General features: G+C 37.6%; 1 protein-coding gene across 1 annotated transcript in view; it reads right to left on the reverse strand.

Moving 5' to 3' along the window:
• Window positions 1-2,180: 2,180 nt before the first annotated feature.
• Window positions 2,181-12,871, reverse strand: part of LOC121292154 (trihelix transcription factor GT-3a-like) — a 28,611-nt gene continuing 17,920 nt past the window's right edge. The window contains exon 3 of the mRNA XM_041213774.1: window positions 2,181-9,078. Within this exon, the coding sequence (XP_041069708.1) occupies window positions 8,732-9,078 (347 nt within the window). The 3' untranslated portion in view covers window positions 2,181-8,731. The remainder of the gene's footprint in view (window positions 9,079-12,871) is intronic.

The raw sequence follows: 12,871 nt of genomic DNA on the forward strand, positions 1-12,871 counted from the left end.
GGGTGAAGTGAGGACGAGGGGGACCCTATCATGGTTCTGGGAGGGGAAGGTGTGAGGGCAGAGGAGTGGGAGATGGGTCGGACACGGTTGAGGGCCCTGCAAACCACAGTTTTGGTGTTAAGGAAGAAGGAAGACATGTCAGAAGCGCCGTTGTGGAAGGTGGCATCATAACAGATGCAATGGAGGCGAAAGAACTGAGAGCATGGGGTGGAGTCCTTACAGGAAGCCAGGTGTGAGCAGCTGTAGTCGAGGTAACTGTGGGAGTTGGTGGGCTCATAATAAATATTGGTGGACAGTCTATCACCAGAAACGGAGACATAGAGAGGTCAAGGATGGGAAGGGAAGTGTTGAAGATCGACCATGTGAATGTGATAGAGGGGTGGAAACTGGAAACAAAATTGATACATTTTTTCAGGTCCAGACGAGAGCATGAGCATGATAAAAGCCATCGATGTACTGAAAGAGTTGTGGGAGAGGGCCTGAGTAGGATTGGAACAAGGAATGATCCATATACCCCCATAAAGAGGCAGGCATAATTGGGGCCCATGAGGATACCCATAGCCACACCTTTTATTCGGAGGAAGTGAGACAAGTTAGAGGAGAAACTGTTCAGTGAGAGAACAGGTTCAGCCAGACATAAATGCACTCATTAAAATTAGTTATTTGTTTTGCTGTAATAATGGTACATATTTTTAAGCATAGAAGTTATAAAACATAAGCAGGTCAACCAGTCCATGTTGGGACAAAAGCAAAATACAGGAGATGTTGGAAATCTGGAATAAAAATGGAAATACTCAGGTGGTCTGGCATCACATGTGGAGGGAGAAACAGAGTTCGCATTTTAGGTCACTGTTACTTTGCTTTACCCTTCTCCAATTTTTCTCTTGTGAAAGTACAGGACCAGTGCCTTTGGAAACTCAAGTTATTAATGTGCAACAATTTTGAAGTTTTCCTTCATATCTTTGCCCTCCTGAATCTAGATTGTTCTCTTTTAAAATGAAAATGGCCTGCATTTTTCCATCAGACCTTTGCCTGGGTATGAATGATACACTTTGAAGGATATTTAGAAACAAGATTACCAGCTGTTTCTTTTAAGCTCTGTTGGAATTTTTGGACACCTTTGTGTAATTTATTTACTTTTATCAAGGACTTTAAATTTGAATGGTTTGTTATGTAGTTTTATCATGGCAATTTTTTGATTGCTGTATCTTCATTTCATTCAGTTATGTATATCCTTTGATATTTTATGTATGAAATTAAACCCCATAAGTGATGTTTGAGAGGCTTATATTATTTCCATCCAAAAATATTGCTACGAAAGATCATTTATTTGTCATTGTTGGATCTTTTGAGATGCCTTGGGCACTTTATATATTTGCAATCACCCTGAAGGACGGAATATTTCTTTTTTAGTTTCACCATGAAGCATTTTCACACCTAAATTACCAGTTCAGCATGTTCTTCCCTAGCAAGGTAATGGGATTCAAGCTTCAGAAGAGCACCTACTGTGTGACGTCTTAAAAACTATATGCAAGAGATAAAAGCAAATGAAAACTGATGATTTGTGAAGCATCAAAGAACAAGCTGCATGAAAGAACTTGTGCCTGAATGGTACACTTGGAACATGGCTATATAGGATTGGAATCAGAGTGCTGATAAGAACAGACTCTTAACATATGAAGAACAAAACCTAATTGTTTTTACTTGGAATACAGATTCAAAAACACCCAGTTCCAAACCACACTCCTGAAGAAAATGCTAATGACCATTTTAATTACATTCATTAGACAGCATATAGGCAATCCTGATGGCTCTGCTGATCGTGTGATACACATAATGAACTTGACTTTCAGAATAAATTTACCTAGTCTTTAATTTTAAAAACTTCGAATCGTTGAGAATTGGTACATCCAAAAGCTGTAATGAGGTAACATTACACTGTATTTTTTGTACAAGTTTTTTCAACTTAAAGTGCCTGAGATCTAAAGCAAAACTGGATAATGCTGGAAACATTCAACAAGTTTGGTAGCATCTGTAAAAGAACAGATACTGTTAACATTGCAAGAGTAGACCTTCATCAGCACAAAGCAGAAAGGCTATGCTTGCACTGTTAAACAATGATGTACGCTGAAAATATCTGAATAAAGGGAATAAAACACAATCATTTTTTTAAGGACTGAAGTTTTTTTTATTTGAGAAACAAATGCTTATTGTCACATTTTTTACAGTATTTGGGGAAACAATACTGATAATAACAACACAATTAGAATAATCTTAGAACACATGCCAGTTTATAACATATTGGAGAAACCTAGGATGATATACCAGTGACAGGTAGGTACTATTGCTCTTTCACTAACTTGAAAGATCTATAGCTAATAAGTACCACTGTATCTTCATCCAAGTGGAAGACTCCTGACAACATTACTGGTGTAATAGTTTTCAGTATATGGTGGACTGATAACATTTCAGTGCTTACACAAAGAGGTGTCAAAATTGTTCACATTTCCTTTTAAAAAAAAGGCATAACAGAAACAAAAATGTATGTGTATATATATGTGTGTGTGTGTGTGTGTATATATCTATATATATATATATATATATATATACACACACACAATCATTTTAAAAGCTGCAGTTTTTCAATATGGTTACTATTAATATTGAAATCTATTTTGCAAAAAAATGTCAACTACATTTTAAAATCAATGGAATGTTAGCCAGTCAGATAACAGAATAGCAGCATGAGTGCCCACATTTGAGTGACGTCTTGAATAACTGATCTAACAGCCATACACAGGTGCAAACACATCATTTTCTTATAATTGTAACCTTTTCTAATAACTATATGAAGACATTGAAGCAGCAGACAATTACCAACTTACAGTAAACTATAATTAATATAAGGCTTACATGGTAAAGATCAGTAACAACGTATCCAAGCAACTTATCCTTTTCTATGTACCGATACTAAAGGTAACATTCTTAAGACAATGAATACTGGACTGTCCCCACACATCAATAAACATGAAAATCAATAGCTTGGTGTCATGATACAAACTTCTGATGAGGAAATTTTACTTGGAAAAATACCAAGGAGCTCTTTTATGATCTAGTGATGTAAACAGAATGAAAAGACACCTGTTTGGGTTGGAACGGGAAACGTTTTTAAATCAGTGGTGAGTTTTCCACACAAATTGGTAAAACCAAGGGAAATGGAATGAAGATACTTCCTATTTCGGTTAATCAAAATATCAATTACAGCAAATTTGAAACGTGTAATACTTTACACAGATTAGTTGTGTAAAAGTTAACAAATAAATAATCCCTTTGTAGCAATTAAAAAGTCAATTTTCCAATTAGCTACGGGCTTCTTTTAGATGGCAAGTTGCTGATCTTGGCTGGGTCATTGTATATAATACTGAATAATGAGGTGAAATAAGCATCGGGAAGGAGGAAGTGGGTTGTAACTTGGGACATGTTTCAGCTTCAATTCTTAGAGAGCAGCATTATCTGAGGCCACTGAGACATTTGCTGCTTATCTGTTTCAGAGCTTGAAACAAGACATAACCTGAGAAGCAAGATTCACAAGGTGAAGGAAACCTGTGCTGTTACAGAAAAATTTTTAACTTAAAATTGTTGACATTCTCCATTTTAACCCATGTTTGAGTCTGATCTAGATGACATGATGTCCTGTATTCAATATTAATAATGTTAAAAAATCTCATGAAAGTATCAATGCATGATGGTATTATCCAATCAACTCCTTCAATAAATAAATGCAAAATTTCTCGGCAACAGCCGGAGAATGAACCACGTATTTAAGCCACAATTCATTGTAAATAAAGAAATATGGAAAATTGACTTAAACAGTAGCTGAAACAATAGTCAGATAATAAAGGCTTCATTTGCTCAATTCTGCAGAAAGCTCCTCCTTCAGCTCCAGAATCAACTACCTTCAAAGTCCCAGTAAACAGCAGGCAGAAGCCATGGTAACCTAGTAGTATGTCTAACAGTGGATGTATTCATTTCTAGGCATCTTACAGAGTGCTTAAATCCATGAATTGGTAAATATGGACCTATTAGTATGGTGCTAGAAAGTTGAATTTTTTGGGGGTGGGGAAGATCTAAAACTAAAAAAGGAATTAAACAATGCTTGGGATAAAAGATTTGGCAGAACAATCTTGAAATACAGCTCAGTGCACTGATTCAGTAACTATAAGGCACTATACCCAGAGTATCTCATTCAACATATTTCTGCATTATAGTTGCACACACCAGAACTAGAACTAATGTTCATAAAATAATTTACCTCTCCCTCCAAAAAAGCCATGTGTATTAAGAACAAATATTGCAAGGTACAATGAATAAAGTAGAAATGTACAGATTTCAAAGGTAATTTGAAACTGCAACACAATAGGACTTATAAAATTACTTAAGCATCAACTGGGACTTGTGAATTTAAGAAAGGCATCAGAGGGGAAAGCATAATTTGGAAACTTTCTGAAGTTGCTTTATGATCATTTAAATAAATGATAGGTGCTACATTCTATTCCAAATTGTTTCATCTCCATTGTAATTAGTGCACTTCATTGACTTGAAACTCAACATTGATCAGAAATGTTGAGGAGTTTCCTCCTCCTCCTCACATTTCCAATCATTGGAGTCAACTTCAATGCTCAAATTTAAATAGAAACTAATTTTGTGTGCAGCTCCAGCTGGGCATATTCGCCAGTCCAACAGCATTTACCACAACTTTTGTTATCTCGAAGATAAAAGCAAAAAACTGTGGATGCTGGAAATCCAAAACAAAAATAAAAATAAAAATACCTGGAAAAACTCAGCAGGTCTGACAGAGAGTCTTCAACAGAGAGTCATACGGACTTGAAACGTTAACTGTGTTCCTCTCCGCAGATGCTGTCAGACCTGCTGAGTTTTTCCAGGTATTTTTAGTTTTGTCTTGTTATCTCTGTTGAATTCTGAATTTCTGTTGTCAGGAGTTAATGTGTATTGGAGAAGATAAACAATAGGAAAGGAACAATAGAACAAAAGGGAAGAAAGAAAATGAAAGAAGTGTATAGCTTGTTCGGAGCATCTTACCTTTACCTCAGGCCTTTAGCACACAGTACTTAAGAGATTGTTTTTTTTATAATTGCCTGATAGAAAGATAACCATCTCAGGCAAGCTTCCTAGAAGGTGGAGTCAACCCACACTAATTTCATGAGAACCACTCAACAAAACTAGTAGGGGCCTGAAATCAGGCCACTTCCCAGTCTTAATATTTTCTGTACAATAGAGTGAATGCAGTTAAGACATAAAAAAATAGATCTATGGGATTATGCAAGTGAAGAAACAAAAGTCTCAAAGAAACAAGAAAACATTTTGCTAATTATATCTCAAAAACACTCGGCACTGCACACCTTTTACTTTACCATGATAAAGCTCACATACTAGGAACAACTTTCTTTTTTTCCTTTCCTGTTATTTCTCTCTCTTGGTTGACTCTTTGCATGATCTCTACGTTCTGAAAATGGATCACACTGTGAAACCAAATTTCAACATTAAGCTTTTATTTTACTTCAGTAACAATCTATTCTACTGTACAAAATTGTAAAAATACTTCAAAGTGAAAGAGAAAGGATTCCTCTCCCACCGTGGATCTATTCACAGTTTGTGGGATAGATCATTCATTTCAGTTGTTCTAAGTTCAAATGAATTTTGCACTCAATACATCCACAAGGACTTGTTCTTTTTCTTAAATGATAATTGTGTTATATTTATAATTTAGACATCTGAATCTGTTCTATTTTTCATCTGTTCCTATTTTCACCCTACATGGACAAAATTGTCGCTGCAATTTTCCACAAAAAATAAAAATTCTTCAAAATGGAAAAAACTAATCTTCTATTTGTATGGTTAAAGGTAGTAAACAAAAATGGCTTTACAATTATGAGGTTTATAAAACTGCTAAATTTTGGGACTGTCTTTAATTAAAGGTAAAATGAAGGTGGTCATGTAATATGTTCTGAAGTCTGCCTGACAGCAAGCCTGGGTGGTTTGATTGTTAGAGATTAAAGGGGGCCCAGATTGTTTTATTGGGAAGAAGGTTCAAGGCGTTTACACTTGGAGACAATGGCAGGAGCCGGTGTGCTGACATTGGCTAGACTATGTGTCTTCAAGGTCTCAGAAATGTGTTGAGAACCTCAGGTTGTAATCAGTTGTGATTTAAACTGTGCATTTACCTCCAAGATTAAACAGAGATGAGAGTCTCACAAAGAGCTCATCGGCATTTCTAGCTGGATACATGGCCCATGTGATTCACATTGCCATTGAGATGGGCTTTGAGAGGGAAAGGGCCTAAGATATACTTGAAAACTCACAAACAGGGCTAGTCTTTTCAGGGAGAAGGAGAGCAGATATAGGTGGCAAGACACTGTGTTTCACCACATAGGAATGCAGATGGGAGGTGGTGCTCTGATTGGAAAGACCAAATTCATGAGGAGTTAAAACAAGACTGGAAGATTTGCCTAACTTAGATAGAGAAAGAATCTCCGGGGGAAAGCCTCACGTTCAAAGACAGTTCTGAGGTTAGAAGCTCCCAGGTTGAGAAAGGACAAAAACAGAAGTAAACCCAAGGGAGCAAAGAATCACTGGTTTCGGGACAATTGAATATCTACTTAAAGTACAATGTAAAGTATATCTGTGAGGCGTGTTTTCTGGTTGTATTTAAAGTCTGTTGTTTAAAGTTTAAGTTGTCTACAAAAGGAAGCAATTAGTTAAGAGTGCTTTTAGTCTGTTTGCTACAGTAAATGACTTAACGTGTGAAATTGCGTATTGTCATCTTTTCAGCTATTAGCTGGAAGTTCAAATTTATTTTTAAAAGTTAATGGTCTCTACGGAGATCATAACACTTCTCTTTGGTTAATGCTTTCTGTGATCTAACAAGAGTGCCTGTGGGTAGAAAGCATCTATAAAAGGGAAGGATATGAATTAAGTATACAGACTGAAACTTATTGGCATGAAATTACAGTAACTAAGTAAACAAGCTAAAATAATCTATAATCATAAACTTGGTATTAAAATATGCACATGCTTCTGCACATAAGTTATTTGTAACCACCAGTATTAAGCATCTTTTAACAATTGTGTCTTCCAAGCATACTACAAAGCATACTTTTGTCAGGAGGGATTAGTAATCGAACACAAACATTGTCCTACCCCAGTAACCAGTTAACATAACATTTTTCAGTTTAATTGCATTCAGCACCTTAAACTAGTAATATTTATGATAAGTATATTATATGAAAATACAGTTCATTAACTAGCACCTCTCATTCACAACCCAATGCTAAGATTAATTTACAAATGATGTCTGTGAGAGAAATCACTATCTACCAATTATGTTTAAGGCTTTCAGGTTTCTTGTCAAGATTATCTCAACTGGGACAGAACAGCTCAGCTGTAACTCCTTTTGACAACAGTTGACAAGACTCCTATCTTGTCAAGAAACGCATTTATATACAGTTGTACTATTGTTTTTTGGGTAAAAAAATTAAATCTTTCATTACAAGTCCCTGGGAGTTATTAATTCCTTTTTAAAGCAACATTAGCTCCATTTAATTTCACAATGGCCAATGTTGAAACATGTGCATCTCAAATCAAATGCACATCCTTATCTGTGGCTATTACAGCATTAATTCAAACTAATTATTCAGAACTTCTGACATCATCTAAAAATTAAAAACCAAAGTAAGGTGGCTCTGTAAAAGTGATATTTAAAAATGTTAAGAATTCCATTTCTTAAAAATAGAAACAAATAGCTATTGCTCTGTAGGTAACAGAAGGCTGGATCCTCTGTTAAGGTAATGGCGATTTGTGAACATTCTGGTTTGAGCAGATGCCATTTAACTTAGCAAAGGGAAAGGTCCCATTAAGGCCATGTTGAGTCCATTTGCTAAAACTGAAATACCAAAAAACAAAAAACAGATAACATACACATTTAATCAAAAAAACACATTCACTCATTCACAATTCATGGTGTTACGATTCAGTTAAACAAAATACTGTACCATATGCTATATTACTCAATATGGAACACTGCTCTTTTACATAGTGTTGTAACATTTCCATTTTTTGAAGGACTGCTAAGTGCATTGCATACTTATAACAACTGCTGTGAGGGAAACAATAGAATGAATGACTGGCTATGCTGCAGCAAACCACTTCTAATAGTGCTGTGAAATAAAAGAAAATAACAAAGGCAGGGCAGTGGACTTAATGCAACATTTCCAGTATCACATTGGGTCATTTGATCTCCACAGTCTTATCTCTTACTTCGGGTTATATGAAAGAACATCAGTGATTGATTTTATAGTTACCTTATTTTTGAAGTCTTATATTAGCATTGCTACAAATATTTCCTCCTGACTTCATGTTAATTTAAAAGTGAACTCAATTTTTGCACTAAAACCACTCCCCTGCAGTACTCCCACCCCAGAAATTAGTCAACAAGGAGATGGCTGGTTTACTGTTGAGCTATTGCTCTAAATAGTTTTTCCAAACAACATTGTTTACCACTCAACATGCAAGCTTATCAACAATTAAAAAATATTTTGGTTATGAACCTGTACGCAGTGACATCAGAAAACATACTGTATATAAAATAAAAATGCGCTACAAAGATACAACTTCATTTTTAAGTGAATAAGTTGGCAGTGAATTTAACCGTGACCTAAAATACTTTCCTTTCAGTTATTTCACCCTCAGCAGTTGACGAGGTGGAGGGAAAGTCAGTCATATTATGGCCCATCATCTGTCCCAACATGAATAAAACACGAGCTTCATGTTCTCTATCACTTTGTCTCATCCTTTCCTCCATTTCCATACGGAGTTGCTCAAGACGAGCGAACCGTTCTTCTGATGCCTCCATGTAACGAAGAAATTTTTCATCAGCAGCTTCACTATAGCGAATGAACTTCTCCATCATACCATCCATTATGTCCTCCAGTGAGTGTTTCTTTGCTTTCTTGGGCTGAGGATTAAGTGGCACAGATGAATGGGCACGTCGCACACGGGGAGCTGGGGGCAAAAGAAAAACCCAACAAATTTGAAACATATCCCACTCAACCAAATGGCTTGTACAAACCTAACAAACATGTCTTATCTTGTTCATGATGTATAACAGAAGTCTGGGAACGACCAGATGTTCTATAAAGCCTATTCTGTATTATCACGACTTAACTTCAATACACTATGGCCCCTTCCTGCAGAACTCCACAATCTCCTAGGAGAGAGAAAGAAATTAGGCCAATTTGGGAAATGCTCTGGGAAAATCCTCTAATTTCCAATGGCAATCAACCACCATGGGAGCTGGGAGACGCATCCTCCAATACCCATCTACCCTCTTTGTAGTTCTGTTGAAATGGGCTATTGAGACAATAATTTGATGCTGCATCTCAAATAAAAAGCGATGTATCTTTGCCAAATTATAAGTGACGCACCTGCTTTTTAAATAATTTACTGCCAATTTATAAAGAGAAAGCTTTTGAGTGTTCACAAAGTAGCTGTCATTCAAAAACCAGATAGTTGCCTTCAAATAGGGTTTGAGCCTTATTCCCAAATACAGACTTAAAATTTCCAATGTTCAGTTTAAACAATAACAAATTATATTTATAAAGCATTTTTAATTCAATAAAATGACCCACCGGAGAGTTTCATCGGAAAGTTATCAAGCAAAATCTGACATCAAGTCACGTAAGAAGATATTAGGGCAGATGCCCAAAAGCTTTGCAAAGAGGTAGGTTTGAAGGAGTTAAAAGTGAAAGAGGTGCAGAGAGGCAAAGAGTTTTAGGGAGGAAATTCCAGAGTCTAGGGCCTTGGCAGCTGAAAGCACGGTCACCGAAGTGGAGCTGTTAAAACCAGGGACACTCAAGAGACCAGAACTAGAGGAGGATTAATATTTCTTGAGGGTTGTTGGGCAAGAGAATACAGAAGTAGGGATGGGTGAGGCCATGGGTGGACTTGAAAGCAAGAAAACATCTATTACAGGTCTTTCATTGGAAAATTTATGACAATATTCTACATGCAGTTGTGCATACCACTGATTGCAGTAAACAGTCAACAACCTCAACGTTTATTGGATTTCACCCGAATCACGAAGATCTGTTTAAAAAATTCCTCTCAATATTTTGATAGGGTTCTCCTTTTCATACCTTATTGCTCATCAGTTTTAAGGGATTTGTTCCATGAAAAAGTAATAAAAATGGTACAGATGGGTACTTTTTTGATTCATGCACCTGTTTAAAAGCCCACCGTTAAATAATTAATCATGTAGTACTTAGTCATTTTGTGAGAAGCAGTGTCTCCTTGGAGGTGTATCAATAATCAAACTTAAAATACCAAGGTAAAGGCAAAATACTCTGGATGCTGGAAATCTGAAACAGGAACAAAAATGCTGGAAAAACTCAGCAGGTCTGACAGCATGCGTGGAGAGAAAGACAGAGTCAACGTTTCGAGTCAGTATCTGAAGAGTCATATGGATTCGAAATGTTAATTCTTTCTCTTCACAGATGTTGTCAGACCTGCTGAGCTTTTCCGGCATTTTTTGTTTCTGGTAAAATACCAAAGTGTGCCAGCACTTATTTGAACTTAAAAACAATATTGTTTGACGATGAAATTTCATGCCCATTTTAGTGCTTTTTATTTGTTGATGGGATGTGGGCGTTGCTGGCTAAGCCAGCATTTATTGCCTATCCCTAATTGCTCTTGAGAAGGGGGTGATGAGCTGCTTCTCAAAAGTCATTAATGTTGATTAATGTGCGACTACATAAACATGACTGTCTTCCACTTCCCCTCTTATTTACATGTTGGGATAAGTATCTATGTAGAGTCTTTCGACGCACAGAAGATATCCACCTGGCAGGTCTTCACAGGTCGACCTTCCTAATCACATAAGTGTCTGACTGTTAAAGGCCACCAATGAAAACACCACTGATCCAATCAGCAAACTGAAACCATTAACCAATAAGCCAATTGTAGTGCCTGAAAAGATAATTCTGCAAGAAGTTATTTTAATTATGTTTTATAATAGTATGAGGAGTATCTTTACATGATTTCAGGATATGATCTCAGTAAAGAGATTTAAAGAAAAAAATCCAAATTTCTTTCAACTTGGTTACAGAGTTCAGACACTTCAAATGCATCACTATCAATTCCCAACAAGATGACATGAAAACAAATTATCAGCTATTTTGGGATTATACAGTTAACAATTCACATGTTTTAGAATATGACTCTTAATTTTAGGGATATAACTTTAGGTTGGAGATTAAAGTGTTAAATACAAGTTATACAGAAAAGCCTGGTTAAGAAACAGATAAATCTGTGAAGGCAGATCATCAAGACTAGGTTTAATTAACCTGTGTTTATCATATAAGGTCAGAGTTAATAATGAAAATGAACTTAAATAATGAGTGACCCATTTCTGGACCTCTTGGTAGAGCCAGAGTTCTATTGTTATCTTCATAAAAAAAAAATCAAAAAACTAACAATCTAGAAAAGATAGTTGTAAAACTGAATTAGCAATATAAATTATTCACGAGGGACAGAGTTATAATGTTGTTGTCTGGTGCACTGACCTCTACTTCACAGAGGCTGAGCGTCAACTCGCAGACACTTCCTCTTACCTCCCCCTGGACCATGACCCCACCACTGAACATCAAGCCATTGTTTCCAGGACTGTTACTGACTTCATCTCCTCTGGAGATCTTCCTTCCACAGCTTCCAACCTCATATTCTCCCAACCTTGGACGGCCCGGTACCTCCTACCCAAAATCCACAAACAGGACTGTCCTGGCAGACCGATCGTGTCAGCCTGTTCCTGCCCCACGGAACTCATTTCTTGCTATCTTGACTCCATTCTCTCTCCCCTTGTCCAGTCCCTTCCCACCTACATCCGTGATCCTTCTGACACCCTAAATCATACCAACAATTTCCAGTTCCCTGGCCCCAACCGCCGCCTCTTCACCATGGGCGTCCAATCCCTCTACACCTCCATCCCCTACCTTCCTTGAACAGAGGCCCGAACAATCCCCATCCATCACCACTCTCCTCCATCTGGCTGAACTTGTTCTCTCACTGAACAATTTCTCCTGAAACTCCTCTCACTTCTTCCAAATAAAAGGTGTGGCTATGGGTACCCGCATGGGCCCCAGTTATGCCTGTCTCTTTATGGGGTATGTGGAACATTCCTTGATCCAGTCCTACTCCAGCCCCCTCCCACAACTTTCTCCGGTACATTGATGATTGCTTCGGTGCTGCTTCATGCTCTCATCTGGACCTGGAAAAATTTATTAATTTTGCTTCCAATTTTTCACATGGTCCCTTCCCTTCCTTGACCTCTCTGTCTCAATTTCTGGTGAAAGACTGTCCACCAATATTCATTACAAGCCCACCGACTCCCACAGCTACCTCGACTACATCTCCTCACACCCCGCTTCCTGTAAGGACTCCATCCCATTCTCTCAGTTCCTTTGCATTGTTCTGATGATGCCACTTTCAAAAACAGTTCCTCTGACATGTCTTCCTTCTTCCTTAACCAAGGTTTTCCACCCACAGTGGTTGACAGGGCCCTCAACTGTGTCTGGCCTATCTCCCGCGCATCCACCCTCACACCTTCCTCGCCCTCCCAGAACCATGATAGGGTCCCCCTTGACCTCACTAATCACCCCACCAGCCTCCGCATTCAAAGGATCATCCTCCGCCATTTCCGCCAACTCCAGTATGATGCCACCACCAAACACATCTTCCCTTCACACCCCCCACACCCCCCGGCGGCATTCCACAGGGATTGTTCCCTCCGGGACACCCTGGT

The sequence above is a fragment of the Carcharodon carcharias genome, chromosome 20, assembly GCF_017639515.1.
Source record: "Carcharodon carcharias isolate sCarCar2 chromosome 20, sCarCar2.pri, whole genome shotgun sequence".
Classification (NCBI taxonomy): Eukaryota; Metazoa; Chordata; class Chondrichthyes; order Lamniformes; family Lamnidae; genus Carcharodon; species Carcharodon carcharias.